A 25756-nucleotide genomic window follows, 5' to 3' on the forward strand; every position below is an offset into this window, starting at 1 on the left:
CCCTGCCTATAAATCGGCCTAATTTGCAGCACAATCGGCCAATGCCGATTAATTAAAAAATGACCAAAATCGGCCGGCCGATCAATCGGTCGACCTCTACCGATCATCTCTTCCTCTTTACTAGTTATAACATGAAATAAACATGAATGAACATCAGAAGACATCAACACTTTGTCAGATTCGGCACTATGATTGGTCATAAAACCTGTCAATCAAACTCTCAGTGAATGGTCAATTGGGGCCCGCATGAGCACTGCATCCCCACATGTTGTAGCCTATATGTTAACTACAAGACATGTAATCTTGCCTGCATTTAATCAATAAATGAGGATGAAATGCAAATGCTATTAAAAATTTTATTTGATTAAAAATAGTATTTCATAAAATAAAATAAAATATAAATATTAGATGAAAAAATTAAACAAAAAAATAGAAATTGTAATACTAGAATTACTAAAACTAAATAAAAATATACTAAAGCTAAATATAAATATTAATAAAATAAAATAAAAAAATATATAAAAAATATAAAAAAATAATAAAATAAAAATGACAAAAAAATATACAACTAAAATTACAATTATTAAAATGATACATTGAGTTAAAAAAATTCTGTGTGATTAATTTCTTTGTTTTATGATTTTAGTAAAACTATCAAAGCATCCCAAAAATAGGATACATTTATTTTGGGAGCATAATTGCAGAAGGCAGAAATTTTCAGAGAATATATACTGAATATATGTTGGGGTTGTAAGGGTATTTTTTAAAACCCATTGCCCAGTGTGTGTGTGTGTGTGTGTGTGTGTGTGTGTTACGTATAAATAAATTTATAGAATAAAGTAAAAAAAAATAAACAAATAAATTATGCTTTAAATGAGACAAAACTATTTTCCAATGGTTTAATTTTGAAACAACTGTTAAATATTAAAGCAAAACTCTAAATTTCAAAAACACATATTAAGAAAATAATATATGGAGATATGAATCTATTCATAAATCATCTGCAGACGTGAGTGTTGTCCACTATGAGTTACCACACTGATGCCAGGTGCCGTCTATGCCACACACAGAAGCTGATATGCCTGCCACCACAAACCCATAGAGAAGGCTGCAAAACAGGTTCTGTGGTCTCCTATCTCCCTGCCTGACTCGCTCCCACATCTGGGCTTAAGTACATAGAGCTGTAGTTTTGTGTCCCTCAGAAAATGAGGCATAATTAGCTTTAGTTTCATTTAATTACTGCCTAAATGTTATGTTACATTTCTGACGAGCGACATAAAAAGCTTCCACAGCTTTATCAAAGAGAACCTCTGCGCTATTTTAGCGAGCATCCAACGCTATTACCAACCAGCACTGAGAAAATGGCAATAGGACGATAAAAAACATCAAGGGAATACCACATATTCATAATTTGTGTCATATGTTACAATTTCTTAAACGCATCGTTTCTGATAAGGCAAATGGTGGCTACAGCCGAGGTAAAAGTATTCAGTTTTTCTGGAGTCGCTTAAGTGTATTTAAACCTCATCGCGGCGCTTTGATCTGTCAGATTTACGTAAACATCTGTTTCGTGCTGATAGAACGTATGAATGATATACTAGCGGTGGTTCTTATCAATTCAGCTATCGTCAGAGGAAAATAACTGATGTGTTGCATTACACGCCCAGCATTTTACGATGAACATCTCGGAATGTTTAGTGTATTAAGAACATCTTTTGTTTACAGTACCAAAAAGGCGGTTGCTAGAATTAACTTATGATTAAAGCTTCTGTCTTCACTGCCTTACAAACCAGCAGGAAAATATCTCGTCCCTGGAATCCATCACTTTTCGCTTGCTCCGGCAGTGCGCAATGTTTAACTGTACAATTACTGAATGTTTAAAAGCACTTTTTCATGTTTGCCCTGAAAATGGAGAGGAAGAAGAAAAATTTCAACAGCTTTGCCAAGGATGTGACCTCGTCACACTACAATTACACAAACTATTTGATGGAACATTTGTTTTCCATTTTACTCCTGAAACTGCATTTCCTGCGAGTGCTGTGGGTGATGGGAAGTACGGCCTGTAAGTGTGTGCATCACGGCAAATGAGAACATCGTAGCCCCCCTATATAGGGGCCAAGCCTCAGATTTTGTCATGTACTGTACATATGGATGCAGAGGTAATACTATTTTACACCACGATGTGCGGTTTTGTTGGCAGGAGAGCGAACGTTCATTGTGAACTTATGGGAAACATTTGGGGCCGCCACCACTGGGGCTTTTCAAACTGAGGTCCATGTTAAATTCATACAATCTAATCTGTTCCGTATATAAATACACTCCGAGGCGCAGCCATACTATAAAGCAAACCTGTAGGCTACATCTTGAGCTGAGAACATACCTGTCGTAGCCCCGTCTGGGCCATATGTGTACGCCCGGCAGTTTCAGATCTGTTTGCTCCTTTGTTCCCCAAGGGTACTTCTGGAGGATGTAAGAGGAAATTGTGCGGCATGATGTGTTCTTTATATCTCATTTCAAAAACAAGGCCTTCAGTCTTCATCTCCAATTGGGAACGGAGAGGAAATCTGCCTCGTGTCTCAAGGAACCGAGCGGGTTTCTACATAAAGAGGAAGTGCCCATGAGGCAGACGGGCTGTGCCAAATCAGACAGGCTTATACACTAAAACTGAAGACAGTAGTGTGTGAGCGTGTGTCTTTAGGAGAGGAGGGACCCTCTGTGAAATACTTGAAGTCAAGGGCATCACGCCTGCTTGCATTTCCTCAATTCATAAAATTACCTTCAAAGACCTTTCATCTGTCTAAACGGGGTGCCTGTATCCTTTCGAGACGACTTAACTTTAAAAAAGAGCAATACAAAACTTCTGTACTTGCATCTGTGGGCCTGTGGGGCTGTGAGGTGTGTTTTGAGGATCTAGGTGCAAAGGTTCCTGTCAAACCAAAACCACTCACCTGAGTGAAACAGACAGCTTTTATCATCTACCTATGGAGCCCCCCTCAACTCAAACGCCCCGGTGCCAGTAATTCCCCTCAGTTCTACTAAAGTACTTCTGCTAAGCTCTTTCAAGGCCCAACAAGGTCAGGGGTTTCACACCACAGCAATGGTAAGAAAAACAGGAACATGTCAGGGAAAAGATCCAAAAGTAACTAGAAGGTAGCAGGGATTTGTTCTACATCCAGGTATTAAGTATAAACACTGGGATATGGAGTCTTGGGAACTGGATAAACATTGAAAGGCAAACAAACCAGCTAAAAAAAAGGGGAAAACATTGAGGATTTATTTCATTGCCGTAAAGCAACTATACTGAAATTACAGTACTGAATAAAATCTGCATACATTTAGCAAAAAAGAAAACTAGAGTTTCTACCAAGAGCAACTGCACCATTTAGACTAGAAATTTGGGGTAGATTTTTAACTTAAAGCCAGGTTTGGGCAAAATTCAAAATTGAAATGTTGGCTCCCTTTCCATTTATTAGTGTGAATTTCAGTCAGTCAGTCAGTCAGTCAGTCAGTCAGTCAATCAATCAATCAATCAATCAATCAATCAATCAATCAGTCAGTATCTATCTATCAGAATCAGATCTATCTATCTATCTATCTATCTATCTATCTAAATAAAATTAATAAAACATTTTTAATAATTGAAATACAGCTGAAAAACAGTAAAATTTAAAAATAAAAAAAAGACTTGAGACAAAAATGAGAAATGTTGCCTAAAACAAATTTAAGTTGAAGTTGTAAAAGTCTCAAACATCAATCAAATCAATCAATCAAAAAATTAAAAAAATGTAATCTTTTTTTTTTTTTTTTTTTACTTTTAATTACCTCTGCTTTTAAATCTAAATTCATAATCCAGTTTGTTGCTTTAATTCAAATGCTGGAATTGAACTGGAATCTCAGTTCAGTTCTGAATAGTGCACATCCCCGTTTACAACCCGTGTGTTTATTTTGGTGCATTTACACAATTGTAAATCGACACAGTCTCTTTTGGTTATTCCCTGCTGTGTGTATGCAAACTTGGATGTCCAAACACCTAAAAACACAGGAATCTAGCAGCAAACGACACTTTGTTTTGTCTGGGTGTCTGTTTCGTTGGTCCAAGCCTCTGGATGTGAGCGGGTCAGAAGCCACAGCTTCCCTCAGTATCGCGAGGCTCTGATTACAAGATGTGATGTCTCAATAAAAATGCCAGAGAGAGAGAGGACAAAAGATTTTAGCGGTGGAGTTGGTGCAACTGTGCACCAGATGTTGAAAGTCATACCCTGCTCCCAGCTAGCCCCGAAGAGCGGGTGGTCTAGGCCTTGCTAGTGTCCCACTGATATTGCGGGCACATGAAACGGAACCTCAGCATACACACTATCAAAAGTGGAGCTTATACATTAGTGCTTATGTGGAATGCATGAATGCATGTTTATTGAAGACTGTGTGGAGGAAGTGTCTTGCCTGTCATGTGTGATGTGTGTATGCCTGTTGTGTGTGTCTGTGGAGATGAAAGCATGTGTGGGGCCTTGCGGAAGGGCATGCAGTGGGCTACGCAGAGGCCTGGAGGACAGAAGGGCCACATTCAAATGGCAAACACTGAATGATTGCAGCCTAATTAGAGTGATGATAAACGTATGATGCTATCATGAGACAGAATAACTGCTGAAAGTCATGGTTGCTATACATTATATTGTGAAATAAACATGGACTGCCTTAGGTTGTCTGTAGCTCAGCTGAAAGAAAGAAAGAAAGAAAGAAAGAAAGAAAGAAAGAAAGAAATTCACATTTATACCATGTGATTTTTAAGTTATAGTGTATTTGAAAAAGAAAAAGAAAGAATGAATGTTATGTCAAAAGAATGAAATAACCAAAATTAATCTTATGTTTTCTGACTGAAATCAGAATGCAGCCGTAATATTAGGTGGATGTGATTTTTTAATCATTACATCAAACATTTAATATCTTCAAATACACGCTAACATTGACTGCTGTAAAAGACAGACAGACAGACAGACAGACAGACAGATAGATAGATAGATAGATAGATAGATAGATAGATAGATAGATCCCCCTAAACCCAATCCTTCTTCTACAGGACTCCACTTTTAAGGTTCATGCCTGTGGTATGACGACGGATTCTCCATATAAAAGTCAGCGGGATCATGGGGTGTTTCAAATATTGCTCTCTGAAGACAGCTGCTGACAGAATGACAGGGGCCGTATTTATTTTGGTCAGGGAGCAGGGCACTTTGTGGGGAGTTAATCAGAGACTCCCCTCTCCCCCCTACAAGGAATGTAACTGTGAAGAAATAAAAAAGTGAAAAAGATGAACAGGGACTAGTAATGATTTTTGCTCCCTGTGGAAGATTTACCACTGGCAGAACTCCTCAGAGACCACAAGAATTTAGGCAGAGGGTACGACACAAACTGTAAAGCAGGTGAGAAGTTGCTTGAATTGATGCGCTCCCTGACTGACAGCTATTACTTTTACATGGTTTTTAGATGTCTTCAATGACCTGGTCTCTCCAGTAGGGAACATAAAGTTGTCATTCTAAAAGCTGCAATTTTGTGCTATCAGGGGGGCAATCAAAGTAACTTTCAAGTTAGAGGGTGCCTCTCGATGTAAACACAGTGCTAAACATCCAGAGTGAGATTGAGACTGCTTATGACACTCAAGCTAAACATGTGCTTATCAAGTTAGCAAAATTAGCTAGGCAGATTGCTTTGATTATTTCTTACTCTCCAAAGTCTTAAAATCTTGTAGATGTCAAAATTATAATACTATAACTATTATTATTATAGAAGTCAAGACACTGTTATTTTTTATTTTTGGCTTCCATGCAAAAGTTATATGTTATCACTTAATCAATATGAAATTATAGCTCAAGCCACTTTGGGTCAGGTAAAATAGACAGAGGATTGATTTTAAATTATAAAAGAAATTCTTTCTTGCAATCAAGCACCATTAAAAAAGCCAACACAAAATTGCAAAAGCTGCAATCAGTGGACTGGAATATCAATATCTCAACAACTTGTTATAAATAATTCAATACGAATCATCAAGGATCAATAACTATTGACAAACAGCATTTACTGTTGACCTCACACCAGATGCCCATTCTCAGACACTTCATCTTCAGTCGGACATTTAGTTTTGGCAGACACTTCAATCCAAAGTGACCTACAAATGACGAACGGTCTGAAAGAAGTGAGCAATTAATTATACAGAACCAATAACATTAGCATTGGCGCAACGCAAAGTTTAAAAAGAAGACCAAAAGGGTACAAATGGACGTATAGGGAGGATATATGGAGCTGCTGTGTGAATGCAGAAAAGCATGTTGGCTGCGAAACAGCGGCCTCCTGCTCCCGTGTCAGTCCTGCAGAGTCAGCTAATTAAAGAAAGATTAGTCCGTTGGCACACCAGTCACAACAGACCTGGGCGCAAGGCACGGATAATCACCCAACATGCCAGCCAATTAGTGAGCTCCACTTGCCCTGGGAAAGCAGCGCACACTGCGCTCCTGCTCTATCCAATGATAGCCCGCAATATTACCCAGATGTAATTCACCATTTATCATTCCTGAATTTCAACACCGAGTCAGGATCTCATCGGGAGTCGTCATCTGCGGATCACTTTCTCCTGCGAGAGGCCCAAGTTTTAGTGGGAAGCGCAAGGCAGCCTGACAGTTATTAAATAAGTAAGTGCAAACACACACTCTCGCGCTCTGCAGCGGTGGCGAGAGGCGTCCGCTATTTGTTTTGGAGGGGCACTCGCCACAGTACAAGCATAAGAGACTCACATAAGAAGTGAATTAGTTGTCTGTGGAAGCTCGCATCTGTAGCAGGAATGTTTGACACTTAAAAGACGTTCAAGTATGGATTTGGATTTTGGTTTTCCAAACCAAACACAGGCCCCGAGTCAGATCACGGCGCGTAATTAAAATGCTCGGAGGACAAGGTTATCCTGCCAAGCCCCCAAATTCAGTCAGCTAAGTAACAATAAACACACCAGTGCCGCGCAAAGCCGCGCACACATTAAAACGATACTCCGCCAGTGTTTTCTCTGTGGCACAGAGGGGCATGCCTTGCTGCGGGTCTCGTACTGCTTCCCTCAATAACAGATTAAAGGCAATTACTCCTCTGTGGGCATCACTTTACCATAGTCTCCATCTGGCTCCCAGACTGGCCTGGACTGACAAGCAGAGGATATGGGGGGGTGTGGGTGGAGCTCTTTCACAGTGCTACTGGTGGCTGGATATCCGTCCATCAAACAGCGCCTCTGCAGTCACTGATCTCTCCACAACTTCTAAAGGGAGTATTATGGCACTTTTCCACTGCATGGTACGGCACGGTACAGCTCGGTACGGCTCGGTACGGTCTCACAACTTTTTGTTTTGTCCTGCTCCCACCCACAAAATCCTGCTGGTCGAGATTGACACGGATTTTTCAGTTTCGTTTCAGTATGAAAATGAAATCGAAACCACTGTCCGTAGGCTATTTTTAGCCTCACACATCAACACTTCTGACCTCATCTTGTTGCTTTTGTCGCAGCAGGAAAAAGGAAGGTGCTTTTTCAGAATATCCAATCCTGCACTTGTAAACCGCTTATTTTTTGCTATGCAGTTGATGAGTAATTTTCTACCTTAAAACATAAAATGGTCCCACTCTATATTAGGTGACCCTAACCACTATATATAAAAATAAGTACAATGTACTTGGTGTGTTCATGTTGTATTGCAAAACACTTTTGCTGCTATTGAGGAAGGATATGGGTAAGGTTAGGGACAGGTTTTGGTGGTATGGGTAGGATTAAGGGTGGGTTAAGGTGTAAGGGATGGGTCAACAGTGTAATTATAAATGTAATTACAGAAATTAATTACAGATGTAATTATATGCAGGTATTTTTTTAAATATAAGTACATTGTAAAAACATGTATGCACACAATAAGTGCATTGTATGAAATGATTAATTTAAATATAAGTACAAAGTAGTTAAGATCACCTAATATAAAGTGGGACCCATAAAATACATTTGGGTAACTTAATATTTTGTGGGAGTCCCAAAAGTTACTTCTTTTCCCACTTCCTGCTCACACATCAGTATCTTCCCCCCACACTCAGCAATTCAGTTGCCTCAGGACTCCTGAGGGAATGCAGACCTCTAGTCCAAAACAATACTGGGCCCCAATGACCCCACTGTGAGAACAAAAACAGACATTTTTCAAGATACCTGGAAAAGAAAGTCATAAAGGTTTGGACCACACAGGTTTACAGTAAATTTAATTTTAAGTTCGAATTGCAAAACTGTTTGCCACCTGTTTGCTACCTCAATTTAAAAATTTTAAGGCATTCTCAATTCAATTCACCTCTTGCAAGAAGCCAAAATGGCAGGATGTTACATTTAAAAATGACAAAGGATCATCAGTTACCTAAGAAGGACATGGAACTGTCACAGATATCAGGGCATATAGGAAAAACTATATGTTTCTCCTGTTTCAGAAATGGGAAATCAATTACACCATGCAAGGCTCTTTGGCCCTGAGCTATAGAATCTAGAAACCACAGAAAATCGTTACGAGAAGTCAAGCATGCATATCACAGTGCTAAGCAGTCTCACTTGTTCCTGAAGTAACATTTTTTCCCAATAGAGCCACTCGTAAGTGGCGCAGACGTGGTTATGAATGCACCAATATGCCATTCAATACACCATTCCTAGCTGTCTGAGAATCTAAAAGCTGCTTTGGCACGAACAGCAAAATTATCCAATAAGTCTCAATGTCGTGTTTGTGTCTGAACCTCAGTCACACTAAATCCAATGTTAGGGAATTACTACTAGGATTAAGGAGATGATTGGAGGCAATAACAGTCTGAGTTGTTTACACAACATTTAATACAATTGACACTAAGTAACCTGCTGCTAGTTGGTCGCAGAAAGGCAGAGGGCTTTGTGGAAAACCTTCGCGATAGGAAGGAAGAAAAATCTATCCTCAGAACAGCGATACTACTGACAGACGCTCCCTGCTGGAATATCACTCTACAGAGCACTTTCATGGCAGAATAGCATTGTTCTTTCTCTAGCGTGGCTGGTCAGTCAGTCGATTTGATGACAGGGGCTGGGTTAGGTGCAAGCTGGAGATTAGCAGGCATTTCATTTTCACAAACAGCCGTGTGACTATTAATAAATTGTGTTTATAGCCCACTCTATGCACCACCTTGAGGAGTCCCATTACACTGCCAGAAAGAGGCTGTCTAGCCTGTATTTTGCTGAGTTAGATGTGTTCCTAGGTCAACATATTTTGTTGACCCTGGGACAACATTTTAATCCAAATATTTAGTCTTGACCATATCCCAACACCTAAACCTAACCTTAACCATGAGTAATCCCTAAAATCAGAGGAAATGATAGATTAATGACACTGATGTACAAGCACCAAACACTCATTGTAAGCCTAAACTTCACAAAAACTATAAACTGGGTCTTCAGATCTGATTGGTTAATCACAATGTTGTTCCAGGGTCAACAAAGATGTTGATACAGGAACATGTCGCACTTGGTAAAATCAGGTTCTGCGCTGGGAGAGAGCGTTGGCCCAGCAACCGACTCTCAGATCCTAAGTAGATAAGTGAACAATGGTGATAATCAACAATAGTTAGCAACAATACTGATTTAAAGGCAGTGTAGATGATTTGGTTCAAAAACATTCCGATAACAATCACTAAGTTAAGTGGTCTAAATGTATTTATTTGTAGGCTATTTATATTGTCTGTGGAAGGCGTAGGACCATAAAATGTTCATCCAATCTTATCCTTCGGTCCGAGGGCTATGATAGTCTATTCTACCTGACTGTCAATGTATGTATTTGCATACCTCTGCGCAACCTGTTGCAGACCGAGCAAGAATGGAAGGTGTCATTATTGTAATATTATGTGCTTTGTATTGTAATGTTTTCTCACCGGTGAGAAAATGAGATATGAGGTAATCTGTCAGTTCTGCATTCAAACCTCCACCAATGCCGTCTCTCATCTTGTCGCTGGTTAGCCTCTGGTCTGCCTGTGTGCGTTCATGTGCTTTGGAGGAGGCGCGGCTTTAAAGAGTGATTTGCAGCCAGGGTGAGATCTTATGCTTTCAAAGCTAGCTTGCTATTGCTAGCCTCTACGAAATCTATTCCTTCCCTACCTTTAAGTTTCACTATCCTCAAGTGAACAAAACATTTCTTGAGTTGAACATGACTGAAAGACATTCACTCGAAACTCATTTTAGTTGATTAATTCAAACCAATAAAGTGAGTTTGTTTTTTTTCATTTTGATTTTTGTAAAAAAGTGATTAATTAAAAGAACCGGTTCATAAGAGTCATTTGTTTGTGTTTTGTCCTGCATAATACTATTTATTTTTCATATTTATTAATAATTGTTTTTAAATTAATATTTGGATTTTGGTAACACTACAAGTTTATTAACATTATTTAATGCATTATGTATCATGAACTAACAATGATTTATTATTATTATTATTATTTATCATATATTATTTATTTAAAGCGTCTGCTAAATGTAAATGTAAATTTATTTATCTGAAATTATATACTTCATAACATTCAAACATTTATATGATGTTCATTTTAAAGTAACTTTTTCATTAAGATTTATTTTTGGCTTTTTTGCCTTTATTGTGATAGGACAGATCAGAGCTGACAGGAAGTGAAGAGGGAGAGAGATAGGGGGCTGGGATCGGGAAAGGTCTTCCAGTCGGGATTCGAACTTGGGATGCCCGTAGCGCAACGTCGCTGCATGTCGGTGCACTGCCCACAAGGATTTCGGCGCTGAGTTAAAGTAACTTTTACCAACCTGAAATGTTAAATTGTGTTAGTATATGTAAAATTAACATTAAATAATATTAATAAATGTTGTAAAATATTTTTTTTTCATGTTAGCTATTGCGTTATTTAATGTTAACATGGATTTCAACAGAGTCATTAAGTAAAGAATCGCAATTAATCAAATTCTCCCAACCCTAGTAATACTTGAGGCTCTTAAGTAATACTAACCGTCAATCTAAAGTAACTGTAAATATCTACAGAAAAAAAGGGCGTACTACTTATTGTTGCACTGGTGCATGTGAGTAATTTAAACGACTGGTGTCCAGATGTTTTCATCTTTTCTTAAGTTGCATCTGCATCAAGTTCAAGCTAGGGCTAAAGGTCTGTAAATGATGTCCAGTGACATTTAAGCTCATAGAAATGGAAGCTGGATGATCAGATAAACAATGCCAGAAATACATTCACATGTAGAATTCCTCTGATGTTATTTACCTTCTCGTATTTCCTGCCTATGTCTAATCCATAGCAATCTGCAAGGTCTGCTGTTACGTAATCTTATACCTATTTCAACAGGCGGGTGTCTATCTGATGTTATGTGCATTATGGTAACGGGGTCGTATTCTAGCACACTCACCCACAGTCACCTTTTGCCTTTCTTCTTACGTACAGTAGAGCAATTTGCCCGGCAGCAGGGCAGTAACATAAACTTACACATGCATACATGTTTATAGTCTGGCTGTAATCCTATTTATGTCTCACAAAGTAATTTGTTATACTGCAGAGCAAAGCTGTCGTATTAGGTAGCATTCAGGGACTTATTCGCAAAGTCTTTGGAATCCAGTGTAATGTCGGGGGCTATGTTATCCTGGCCTTTCGTTTAATGAAGACTCTAGACCAAGCACCCTTATCCTTATCTAGTGGCTTTGGCTACTTCCTGGTCACTCGTGCACAATAATTTCTCTGACATAGTACCTACACTGGGATGTAAGACAATGACTGTAACAACATTATTTCTATAGAATATCATAGAATATCTATAGAAATTAGCAGTATTTCTCTAGTAAGTTCACTAGTAGTCCCTAAACACCAGTACTAGTGCACTGCCTTAAATACAACATACAACATGATCAGTGTAGTCAGATTTACAGTCAGATTGTTTAGTGAATCAAAAACATACAGTGTGACCGGGGGGCTGTTTCATAAAAGACGCTAAGAAAAGCGGGGATTAAAGTCCAAAACCTGACTTGAAATAACCTAACAAATCAATCGGGACTAAAGCGGTTTCATAAACGACAATTTAAAGGGTTAGTTCACCCAAAAATGAACATGAGCGTGTGGCGGCGCTGACCCAGATCCAGCGTAATGACGTCATCACGCCGGATCTGGGTCAGTGCCAGCGCCGCCACATGCTCGCGTCATGATACTGTCGTGAACGCGCATCCACAAGTGAAAGACGGAAATGTGGAATAAAGTCGTTATTTTTGTTTTCTTTGTGCAAAAAAGTATTCTCGTAGCTTCGTAACTTTACAGTTGAACCACTGATGTCACACAGACTACTTTGTCGATCATCTTGGAACTTTTCTGGACCTTGAACGTGGTAGTTAACTTGCTGTCTATGGGAGGGTCAGAGAGCCCTCAGATTTCATCAAAAATATCTTAAATTGTGTTCCGAAGATGAACGAAGGTCTTACGGGTTTGGAACAACACAAGGGTGAGTAATTAATGACAGAATCTTTTCTTGTTAGTTTGGGTGAACTAACCCTTTAAGTTCACGCAATCTCACTAATTTGATCCAGGTTCAATGAGTCAGGATAATTTGATGTGCACTCTTATTCTTAAGCAGCCCTTAATGTCGATCATGGATCAAATCGATCCACCATGGCAAACAGCGAATATTTGTGCTGTTTAATGCATTTGAGACATTGTGTTTTCCTCAGTGCATAACTGACACGTCATACACAGTTCATATTTTTCACCTGTAAATGTTAGAAAGTCATGCAAATATATCCATTTTGCTGTCAGGAGTGGGCGAGGCTTACGTGAGTGAACGAGCCTGCTCTAAACAGATGGAACGCAATAGAATAATGGCGCAATAATTCTGAATAAAATATGCATTCTGCTAAAATATTTGTTGTTGGACATTAAATGTGACAAGTAGAATTTTAATCGTACATATAACTGTATTTTTATGATAGCAGTAACTGTAAATCAAATGTAAGCTGGCTAATACAGACCTACTATCTCAAACTAGTTAAATGTGTCTCTTATCAGTTCAAATGTAGTCTAATTTCTATTATTTATTTTCATTTTTAATTCAGTGGTTTTAACTTTTAATTTAGTGTTTTAAATGCTTTAATGCTTTAAAGAGCAATTTTAGATTGGAATGTTTTAATGTTCTACTAATAACCATAAAAGGTACAGCTGTCATAAAACCAGAGAGAAATGCTGCATGGCTAGAAACCGCTGATCAAATTGTATTCATATATCTTTAAAAAAAGGTCATTACATTTTGGGCACAATACATTAAATACAGTTGGTTGTACCCTATTTTTTATTTATTTGATTATTTAAGTTGCATTTTCTGTATGCTTTTATTTGTGGACTAATAATAAAGTCAACTATCAAGTGAAAATAAGTCAGACTAACTGAAATAAGCCTGGCTTATTTGGTAAACTTGTTTTATGAAACCGCTCCTTGGTCTGGTTGCATTAAAGATTTAGACTAGCCTTACAAGTTCGTCATCCAATTATTTTCTTTAAGACTGGACATCATTTTTTTTTTTTTATTCAGTGACATTAAATTGTAGATTAGTCTAAGTAGAGTCAGTGGTAATATCAATGCATTCCTATTGGTCAGTGTTATACGAGCTCAGCTTAACCTGAAAGTTAGCCTGCTCTGGACCAGGTTAGTTTCCCAGCATAAGTTGCCACAGTGACTGAGCTTGAGCTATGGTAATTTTGCTTTCGGAAACCAAATCAAGTGACAATAAGTCAGAATAACTTAAATCAGCCTGGCTTATTTGGTAAACTAGTTTTATGAAACAGCCCCCAGTGTAGCATGATTCATTAACAAATTACTTTTATGATTCTGTTTTAGTGAATCATAAACATGCTGCACAACCAGTGTAGTTCGATTAATGAACAAACAACTCTTTTGAACAGCTTCTTTTTGTGAATCAAAAACATACAGTGTGACCAGAGTAGCCTGATTCACTAACACAGAACTCTTATGAATCAGTTCTTTTTAGTGAATGAAAAATATGATGCACATTCAGGGTAGTCCAAGTCACAAACAAATGATCCTCACGAGCTTGTTCTTTTTAACAAAGCAAAAACATGCAGTTCTACCTGTGTAGCCTGCTTCATTAATAAATTACTCTTTTGAACTGGTTCTTTTAAGTGAATCAAAAACATAGCATGACAAGTGAGGTCTGATTCTCATACTAATGAATCTTAAAGAGAGAGTTCTTTTAATGGATTGTTCAAAAATATAAGCTCAAAGCTACCACTTTGAATAAGTCTGACAAATGACACATTCTGAAGTGCAAGTTACCTTATATTATATTCACTGATATCTGTATCGAAAGTATTATGTCAGTATCATTACTGACTGATCGTCCATGTGACAACTTGCCGTTAAACATTTCTTGGCAAGTTCAAATGCTATGTACTGTAAGTATTTCCTCAAAGAGGTAAACTCTGTTAGTGACTCATACTGACCATATTACCAAGTAGGACTTCCATAAGCTTACTTGCAAAGTGATTTCTAAAGGTAACAAAGGAACAGCTTCACTCCATGTTCAGTTAAGACAATGGCTCACTGACCTCAGATGAGATCATTGAGACCAGTAACCATGAATCACAATGCCAGTTTTTAATTAAAGATGACTATAAAATACTCTTGGAAAAGGTCAAGAGGAGCTAAATTAGGGAGGGAAAAATTCCTGTGGAGAGAGCCAACGTAGGGTACAGAAGGAAGACGTGCCAGAAAATCACTATTTCCAACCTTCCTTCCCCACCTTACAACCACTGGATGGGGAAAATGGCCATGTGACATGTCTGAAACATATTCACTCCATCAGCACCTCTCTAAAGCAACTGTCAGGGTGTCTATGTACAAATGTAGGCCATTTTTTAAGTCTTAAAAATGATTTGAGTGAAAATGAATGGATTCTGTTTTAACGATGCACTTTTCAAAACTGGTTATAGCTCATAGAGCAAAATTCAGTGGCTGTGACCTGATACTGAAGTGGACTTCATGGAAATTTAGATATAGTACAAGACTGAGGTACCTAAATAAACAGTGGAAATGGAGTAAGTTCAACTTTGAATTGCCTCAGGTCTCTGGGTTGACAATTAACCTTTCCATAATCAGTCAAAAAAACGTTCTCAATGTGAATGTGCTGTCCTTTACTGACCTACGAAATTGAAATGACATGTGTAGTCGGTGTGACAGTATCATAAGTCAGTGACCGCAACAGATTTAAGTTTGTTCAGGTGAGCAGAACGAAAAAAGCTGTGAAGAAACGTCTCTATTAATTATCATCGTGAGTTTTCCCTGATAAGCCCTCCTGAATACGGTAATTATTTCCACGAGTAAACTTGGCCCATCTCTTTTCAAACTAAACACTTTATAAAATATGTTTCCTTGGCTCTATTTACTCAAAAAATATTTTCCCTCCGATTTGACTTCTCTTTTTAGTGGTAAAATACATGCACCACCTACCGCAAATAACTCTCTTATAGAGAAAGGAAACAGAGTACCATTGAGGAAACCTGCACTTCATACTTTAAAGAATTCCACTGGGAGGAGAGGAGAATAAGTGAGAGAACACATATGCTCTCAAGAAAAGAGAGAGAAAAAAACCTAAGGCGAGCTGGCTAAAGTGAGCATGGAAAAATACTAATAAATCATGAATGAAAATGCCAGTCGACACTGAAAACCCAAATCGAGGGGTTGAGGTTAGGCGGTCGACTTTTCAGTCCAGAAAAACAGAACTCAAGATTAAACAGGTGAGATGCAGACGAAAAGGCCGCAGTGCTATTTCCTTCTTTGAGCGAAGGAGGTTTGGAAATCTCATGAAATTGACGATTTGCAGATGGAATGGATGAATTGTCTCTTAAACAAGGGCTTGTATTGAAAGCATGAGCACATATGCTGGTTCAATTACACACACTCACCTTTTCTGCAATGTCGCATAGCCATTTTGCATCTCCTGGACTCGGCGATGGTCGGACATGGTATCGTGTCCTTTGGTGGCTTCTTCACAATATGCCGTGTTCGGGTTTCCAGACCCCACTTGAAACCACAGGTTTTGTTTCTTCTGGTGCAGGTCCCCCACTCACTCCACTGGCCCACCTCACAACCCTCTATTGGGTGAAACACAACTAGAATTTAGATTTAAATTTTAAATTATTTTTTTTTAACTAGATGATGATGATGATGATGATGATGAAAACCATTGATAAAGGCTATTAAAGTTTGGATATGATAAGATACAATACAGTAATATTAGACCTATTGAACAACATCTTTAATCAGATATGTTTAAGGTTACAAAATTGAGATTTTAAATGTCTTTTGTGGACTGAGGAACTGAATATTAGAGACAGACAATGTCTAAAATCTATCTTAAACTGGTAGTTGTTTTTGGGAACTTAGTAACTAGCTGATCAGAAAAGGTTATTAACTCTTTCAAGCTGATTGATCAGCCCCTATATGTCCCAAAAGCCAGCTTTACCTTCTTAAATTGGTTTGACCAGTTGGTCGCTGGTATTGAAGATAGTCTATCTAATGACAATGACCAGTTTGGAACAACTAATGACCATCTTAGATCGATTACAAACCAGTTATCATGTTCCAGAACAGCTAGCAGCTTCATCTGGATTCTCCAGTAGGCATGTATAAAAAGGTTTACTTACCTCCACACTCCATGCTGTCCTCCAGAGGAGCAAAGCCCTCTGGACACTTTTCGAAGCAACGGCCCTTGTGCAAGTAAAAACCAGGCTTGCACTTTGTGCAGAAGTCTTTGCTGAAGCAGGCCTCACAGTTATCTATCCTACACCCTGTGAAGAAACAAGAGAGACAGATGTCAGTCGGGACAGCAGACAAAACCTCCTCATCTGGAGCAGACTGAAAGGTGGGGAAGGGGATCGGCGTGAGAGAGGGATTATGGGTTGGGAAAAAGGCATTTTAATGCCTTGTGAAGCTTTTCTCTTTAAGGGAGTGAGATATTCCAGTGCAACTTCCTCTGACATGCATGCTGAGCCAGGGAGTGTGGGATGTGAGAGTTTTTAGGGCTGCATAGAACTCCAAAGATGTGATGACATACGGAATGAGAAATTACCTCATCATGACCCTTTCACAGAAAGAAAGGAAAACAGAACATCTCCAAGCATTCAAGAATACAGAGTTAGAAGGAAAGTTCTGTTCTCATTCGCTCTCTTGACTGAGCAAGCGGTAGCATACTTTATTAGCATAAAAGCATTACTAACATAAAATCTTTGCAAATTTTTATCAAGAATGTAACATGAAATTGTTATTCGTGTACGATCTCAGCAAAAAAAAAACTATGATGAAATCATTATTAACATACAATTTTAGCAATTAATGAACAAGAATATAGCATGAAATAAATTAACAATAATTAACAATTATTAACAATAATGTGGCATAAAATCATTATTAGCATAACACTTAATAAATTATAAAAGGAACTTAGCATAGCATTATTATTACCATAAAATCTTAGCAACTTGGCATTAAAATTAACATAAAATTTAGGCAAAGTTTTAACAAGAATTTAGCAACAACAAAAAAATGGTATTAGCATAAAATCAAGAAAGAATTTAGCATAACATTTAAGCAATTTTTTTTAGCAATAAATTAGTCTCAGCTAATCTGGAACAACGTCTGATGCATATTGCACACAAAATTGGAAACATTTCAGAAGTTTCGAAGTTGTCATCGGATTGGTTGAATTATACAGGATTTCCAGGACACGTGTGTGTCGCGTTCTTTAACGTTTCGCTTGGAAACAAAGATGCCGTGATGCCAAACCCCCGCAATTAAGAAGAAAGCTGTCGTGTTTACAAGTGTGACGATGAGCGCTTATCAGAATGAACTAAAGACTGGATTTTCAAAAGAATGTGAAATATGTAAAGTTTGCGGCATAGAATCTTTAAAATATGTCCAAGAGTTTTACACACCGGTCTGATATTGTGTCAACATTTCCACGCCCCTAAACATGACGCAGCACAAAACGAAACATGATTGGTTGCTTTACCTTTCAGTCATATGGCCTCTTGGGCGGGCCATTCAAAGCGGCCAAGGTTCCCAGACCTTCTGCTGTCAGTCTGAAGGTCTGGCTATGCGAGACTAGCCAGAACTTAGCATAAACCATTATTGTCATAAAATCAGAGCAAATTTTCAGCAAGAACACAACATAAAATCATTAACAAAATCTGAACAAATTATTAACAAAAATATACAGGTGCATCTCAATAAATTAGAATGTCATGGAAAAGTTCATTTATTTCAGTAATTCAACTCAAATTGTGAAACTCGTGTATTAAATAAATTCAGTGCACACAGACTGAAGTAGTTTAAGTCTTTGGTTCTTTTAATTGTGATGATTTTGGCTCACATTTAACAAAAACCCACCAATTCTCAACAATCTCAACAAATTAGAATATGGTGACATGCCAATCAGCTAATCAACTCAAAACACCTGCAAAGGTTTCCTGAGCCTTCAAAATGGTCTCTCAGTTTGGTTCACTAGGCTACACAATCATGGGGAAGACTGCTGATCTGACAGTTGTCCAGAAGACAATCATTGACTTTTCCACGACATTCTAATTTATTGAGATGCACCTGTAGCATTATATCAGTATTAGCATAAAACCTGAGCAAATGAAAAAATTATTTAACATACAGTCATTATTAGTATAAGAATTTGACAAATTATAAGCATAAACTCAGCATAAAATCACATTTAGCCAAAAATATTTGCAATGTTTCAGCAGGAACTTATCTTAAAATCATTAATCATTAGGATAAAATTTGAGCAAATTTTCAGCAAGGCCTCAACATAAAATCACGATTGGCATTAAAATCTTAAAAGGTCACAGTCTAGGCCTAAGTGAACAGATTTAGTCTGGAACATGATGAAGTTCTTCTGTGTTAACATCAGAGTTGGGTGGAAGGGAAAGAGGGGTCAAGACACTGTGAAGGAGGCAATACCGCCGCACCGATCCTCCCATGCCCCGCCTTGCCACAGCATATCAAGGGCAGCGTGCCAGCATTTCATCAAGTTGTGGCTCTGCAAATAGCACGTCAGGCAGAGCGAAATTACATGAGCCACACCAACAGGGCGATGCGCTGGCCTCCATAATTAAAAGGAGCCACTGAGAGCTGTCTAATTTATGGCGCTTCTTAAAAGCTTCTTCAGAGGCCCGATTGCCTGATAGGCATTGGATCTCAGATTACAGCTATCTACAACCATGTGAAGCAGGTTGCAGGTTCCACTCAGGTACATCAAGGCACCCTGTTTGTGGATCTTTAGCGGGAAGTTGGTAACTTTTACCGGTCTACAGGTAAGCATGCATTTAAAAGAGAAAATCTGGCACATTACAAAGAGATAAGGCTTGTGCTTTAATCTCTGACCCTCTCTGGGTTTCGTGAAGGTTCTCACCATCACACCCCCCTAATTAGACCATCTCCAGCAGACCAGCCTGTCTCCTCAACTACATTCCTTCCCAACAAACGAGTCCTTCCCCTTCTTCCTTTGAACCCCTGAAGCCTCCGCCCACTTTTCCTAATCTCTCACGCTTTCTTTAACCAGTCCAAACAATCTCATGCAGAGAAAATAACACACACACATATTGCAGTCCAACAACCATAATCACCATCATTATCACTCCCAGGCCAATGACTGTGATACAGTATTTTTTGACATTTCGCAAATTTCAAAACCAATATTTCTAGTCCTGTATGTCCTGCATGTCAAGCAACACTCCTTAAGCCTAATTACATGCACAATAGGTTCAACCTTAATATTTCATTGCTTAATTATTAGCAGAGAGATGACAGGAAATCACAGGAGAAATTATGTAGGCATTTTTCAGCCAGCCGTGTTCTAATTCTGCTTTGCCATGCCAAAATTTTCACTCGACCCACTAAATTTTTTATGTATTTTTATTAGTTTTCATTGTTATTATTATTTATTTTTCCTTTCATTGTTCTTTATTTTTTAGAATTTTTAAAATATTTTTCTTCACAAACATTTCACAATGTCTTTCTTTACAAAGAAAATGTATATCATTTTCTTTGAAAAGGTATAAGTTTTTTCTTTACAAAAAAACAACAGACCTCGTTTTTGTTAAACCCTAATATGGAGACTCGACTCGAACTTGTGGTGCCCATGTAAGCACCACTGCTCATGTTCACATGCATTCTAACTGCTAAGCCATGGTTGCAGCAAATATAACGCACACTTAGACTGAACCGATGAGACACACAGATTAAAGAGACGAGCCGCATTGTCTCGTAGTTTTGCTGCAGGGAAAGAATGTAAAGCATGCCATTCAAACAAAAAAATAAAAAGTACATCTTCATCATGTCATTGTCTTTAACACCCTTGTCTTTACATCAGCCAAGACACCGGGGTAGAACTGCATCTTTTGTTTGATAAACACGTGCTCTGGCCGGTCAAGTTACACTGTGCTGTAGAGATCTTGGCGCGGAGTCTGAGGAGAAGAAGAAGGCCACACAGATGGATCCACTCACTTTTGTTCCCAAAGTAATCAGAGCTCTGGGAGTCTCTATGTCCCTACATGTCCAATCTATGACAGGGAGCAACAGCTAATAAATGAGCTTTGTAACAGAAAAGCCGCCTCTGTCCTCCGCCTGATATATTGCAGTCATAGGGAGGCTGTCATCACCTTTTGGATCGCTTACTTCAACAGGGAATTGAGGAGGAAAAAGCGAAAGAGTAACTATTGGCACACGACTCAGACAGTGACTGGACTGACTCGTCATGAAATGTCATTTGTCATCCATGATCATGTGCAGATGCTGCAATATCAAAATCGCTGAGTTGGAATATCAGATAGAAATTAGTAATGCTATACGTATCTAAAGGTGAGTTTGGGTTCAAAAACCTCATTCGTATCAGTGAGAAGGTCTAGTTCAGGGCTCTCAAACCATATAATATATAATTAGACATTATTTTAAATAATGTATTCATTTTAAAACTGTAGATAGAGTTTGAGACCCCTGGGCTACAAAAAAGTTCTTCCATTGAGGTGAGTCTTCTATTCCAATAGGATTAACCTTGGTGCCACTTCTGAAGGCCTAGATGATAACAGGAGACTAATATGAAATAATTAGATCACTTGTTCTCGTACAGACATGGGAATAAGGACAGACGGTGGGAATCTGATGAACCCCATGCAAGAGGGGCAAAAATAAGCCTAAACAGAACATTAGAGGAAGCTGAAATTGCCTACTCTGCTGCAAACTGTTGCTTGAGATTTATGTTTGTCCTTTTTTTCCACTTGGCTTTCAGTGTGGTTTTCAAGTCAAGTGCATGTTGAGTTGAATCATCAAGCTTTAGGGGTGATCTAATCCTGAAAGACAACAATAAAGCAAATTATACTGTGGACATTCGAGCCAGTGTCATGCAAGCAGCTGAGAACCACGTTGGCCAGGGCTGTTGAAAGTTTAAACATGTAACAGTAACTTCTTTTTCTACAAAAAAATCGACTTTTAATCCTGTATGGCAGTGCCTTGTAAACAAGGGGTAAATTTGGTAGCCGGTCCTGAGGTCACAGTAACCAATGCATAGTATTTGGCAGCCATCTGCGGTGCAAAAGGGATGCCCATGCTTGGGGAGTGCTAAATCCGGCCACATTTTTCCATTTCTCGTACTGAAAGTGCCTTGCTGAAAGAGCCTGTCCTGTCTGACCTGCTTTGTTTATGGTGAGCACATCATGTGGTTGACTTTCTCACACCCAAAAATGTCATTTTGCTGCACCAGTGGGTACAACAAGCCCTCTGGGTTTTTCTTAAGGACCTTGGAGCATCTATTTGCAGCTTCATGCAAGAGAGGAAGCTACATACAAATTTATTTAGATACTTAACTGTAAGTTTACCAATTTTCACCAGCTTTGTGACTTCTTTGGAAGTCTCAGAACCATAAAATGTCTGTGCAATCATTGCATTCAGTCCAGTGAGTGCAGTTTAGCCGGTGAAAAATAAATTCAGATTCTATTACAGAATTGCAAGCCAAAATTCAAAGACTTGCCAAAATACACGGAGACAGACAACGGGGTAAAACAAGGGTAAACAATTGCAGTTTTTACAAGATGGAGGAATTTGATGGAATGTTTGGGTTTCAGTTGATCCAACTGACCTTGCAAAGATTCTTCTCGACAGGTAAGCTAAACTTCAAGTTAAAAGTATTCGTAATATGTTCAACCTTTGATTGAAAGTAACGTAATTTCACCTTTTCACTTTTATAGACCTGTTATAGCTGTGTTTGTGATGTTTGAGTTGGGGGAAGGCGTGATGCGCAAAATGGGTGTTTTTGCAAAGGTTGTCTGAAAACATGCTTTATTTTTGTAGTTCGGCTAAGTGACACTGATAGCTCAAAAATGGCATATTCCACCTTTAAAATTGTATAAATGTCATTGCATTAACATGTCATTCCATCAAATAAAGTGGCTAAATAAATAAATAAATGACAGTAATTTATATAAAAACATATTGTGGTTGTCAAACATTAGTGGTTAAAAGTTCAATTGGTTGGAAAGTCATTCTAAAAGCGGATGAGAAAAAGTCTAACATCAATTGTTTACAGATGTCACTTGGTTTGATGTTTTGTTTTTAAATGCAATGATATTCATTCATTTTAAGTGTGGCAAAAAAACAGTCGTTTTTTTGTAGACCACTATAATCATAACAAAAATGACAACTATTAAAATCTCTATAAATGTTCAGTATATTAAATTCAACTTTACAAGAGCCATCTAAATTCTCGATGACCAAACTGACCTATAAAACTCTCTGGGTTAAGGATAGGTGCACCACTTACACAATCTGGCAAATCGAATTCTCTGGTGTGAGAGAAAGGCCAACGGCAACTGTTCTTTTGCAGGTCCCAAATGACATCACTTTAACTGCAGCCCATTCTTTCCCAGATGGCACAGGACTCATTACCTCATTGGAAGGACATATTGTGGAATTGCGTTGATTCTTTAACTACATTTGGGTACCAATTTAGGCAGCTAAAGTCCTTTCGTGTGGCTGAGGTCCACCTCGGTCCCATTGGATTATCAAAACTACCCATAAAACTCAAAAGCTTAGGAAGGTTTCGAACAGACTTACTGAAATGCCCACTTAAAATAGTGACAAAGTGGGAATACTTACAACAACAGAACAATAGGAACAGATTTTACAACACCAGGGACGATAAAACAGTATAAAATTGGATGAAACAATTATCCTTGACATGGGGGCTCTCATGTGGCACATATACTAGTCCTGGAAGAACTGTGATACTTGAACTACACGTCTAGGATATTGGCAATCAGAAAGCTCTAAAAAGGGTTTCCATATGAGTAAAGAGAGAACAGGGAACTTCACATGCGGACAAACAGGAGGTCATCTGGGGCCAATATCTTTTATTCAGTGGAAGGCTGCTTAGTAACATAGGCTATCAATCATGTGAAAGATATTTCATAAAGTCATGAAGTCAGCATTAAAACTCCCAGCCCTGCCTCCATGAGGAGAAGTATCAGTAAGCTGGTAAGTACCTTGATGGCTGCTGTAAAGATTATGGTTGAAACTAGTCTCTGCTTGCAAGTTTTATCCTAATTCTCAGTCTGGAACCTTTTCATGTATCTGCTTATGCATCCGTGACAAAGAGGGCGTGGGGGGTTTCGTTGTGGTGACACTGAAAGTCTTAAAATGTAAAAGGAGAAAAGGAGGGTTCAAGATAGATGAGGAAGAGGGCTTTCACTTGACAACCTGTGGAAAAACTGATGGTACCATCGCACCATTTCTCTCTACATTCAGAGTCTTTTTTCTAGCATTTATTCATCCTTCATCCTTCCCACACTTTCTTTTTATCTGGTTAGTTTCAGTGGTAGGCTGCAGCAGTGTTTGGGAGCAACTAACCAACAGCAGAGAGGCTACTAATTTATGTCATATTTTATCGCACACACAGTCAAACAATCAGGTAATGATTAAACACACTCTCCAATTAAGTTTCTCTCAAATAACACCATGAAGACCGATTTATTTTAGCAAGTCGCTTCATTTGGATGGTTCATTCTAACAAACTGGAACTCCCTGCTGTTTTACATGTTCTTTTTTTTTTTTTCAATGTAGCAATAAAAACTATAATCCAGCTTTTTGTTACAGTTTTTTAATGAGTTACATAATTGCGTTTTGCTTGTTTGTTCGTTTGTTTTATTTAATTGCATTTACTGCAAATTTAGGTGTATTAATAAACTAGGCATGATGTTGTTAAACTACTTGATACCTTAATGTGTTTTTGTGCTAAAGAAATTCTGCTCTTAAAGGGATAGTTCACCCAAAATTGAAATATCTGTCTTAATTTCCTCACCCTCATGTTGTTCTAAACCTGTATGAGTTATTATTTTATAATTATTTATATACTATCATAGTATTTATTAGTAATTTGAATTTGCTTTTATTTTTTGTATTTTCCGTTTTCTTTTTAATTTTAAGTTTTAGTCATTCTGTTATGTGCTTTTGTCATTTTTACTACTTTTTTTATTTGTTCTATTTATAATTTCAATTTTAGTAATTTTTGCACTAAAACTTATTTCAGTTAGTTGCCAGGGCAACATTTCTAGTTTTTAAAGTTTTTCATGTAATATTTATATTTTATTTAATTTCAACTTTATTTAAATTATCAAAATTATTTTAATAGTTTTAGTTAACAATAAAACACTGCTATGGAACTAAAATAAATAAATAAATAAAAATACTGTGATGAACGACACCCATTGACATTCATTGGGTCCACTTTATATTAAGTGGCCTTAACTACTATGTACTTACATTTAAATTAATCATTTGATGCAATGCACTTATTTTGTGCATACATGTTTTTACATTGTACTTTAAATATTTTATATTTTAAAAATACCTGCATCTAATTATATCTCAAATAATTTCTGTAATTACATTTATAATTACACTGTTGACCCATCCCTTACACTTTAACCCACCCTTAATGCTACCTATACCACCAAACCTGTCCCTAACCTGTATCCCACCTCAATAGCAGGAAAATTGTTTTGCAATACAATATGAACACAATAAGTACATTGTACTTATTTTTGATGTTAGTACATAGTAGTTAAGGCCACTTAATATAAAGTGGGACCAAAGAAAGTCATTGACATAAGCGTGAGTAAATGATGACAGAATTTACATTTTTGGGTGAACTATCCCTTTAAGTCAATTATACAGTCTTATAAATATATATTTAAAGGGGTCATATGATGCGATTTTAAGTTTTCCTTTCTCTTTGGAGTGTTACAAGCTGTTTGTGAATAGATAAGATCCCTAAAGTTGCAAAGACTAAAGTCTCAAACCAAAAGAGAAAATCTTTATAAAAGTTAAGACTCGTCCACGCCTTCCTAAAACGCCTCGTTTAAACACGCCCCCGCATGTCTACGTCACTGTGTGGGAAGATTTGCATAACACCGCCCAAATATTCATGCAAAGAAAGAAGGCGCAACTTTGATTCTCGCTGTAGTATCGTTGCCGCCACCGTCATGTCGTGGAGACGCTGTGTGTTTCGTTGTGAAACCGAAACTACTCTGTTTGGCCTTCCGAAAGAGTACATGACTAATAATCAGTGGTTAAGTTGTATTTACAACACTGTTCCAGAACAGTTTAACCCATATATTCGTGTGTG

The 25756-nt window shown here is 37.9% G+C and overlaps 1 protein-coding gene across 1 annotated transcript in view; it reads right to left on the reverse strand.

Annotated features, from left to right (window-relative positions):
- Window positions 1–25756, reverse strand: part of LOC107666766 (R-spondin-2) — a 60292-nt gene that overhangs the window by 9621 nt on the left and 24915 nt on the right. The window contains exons 3-4 of the mRNA XM_016458199.1: window positions 16722–16865; window positions 15981–16169 (exon numbers count right to left, since the gene is read on the reverse strand). Coding sequence (XP_016313685.1) covers window positions 15981–16169; window positions 16722–16865 — 333 coding nt within the window. The remainder of the gene's footprint in view (window positions 1–15980; window positions 16170–16721; window positions 16866–25756) is intronic.

The sequence above is a fragment of the Sinocyclocheilus anshuiensis genome, unplaced genomic scaffold (assembly GCF_001515605.1).
Source record: "Sinocyclocheilus anshuiensis isolate Anshui unplaced genomic scaffold, SAMN03320099.WGS_v1.1 scaffold267, whole genome shotgun sequence".
In the NCBI taxonomy this organism is placed as follows: Eukaryota; Metazoa; Chordata; class Actinopteri; order Cypriniformes; family Cyprinidae; genus Sinocyclocheilus; species Sinocyclocheilus anshuiensis.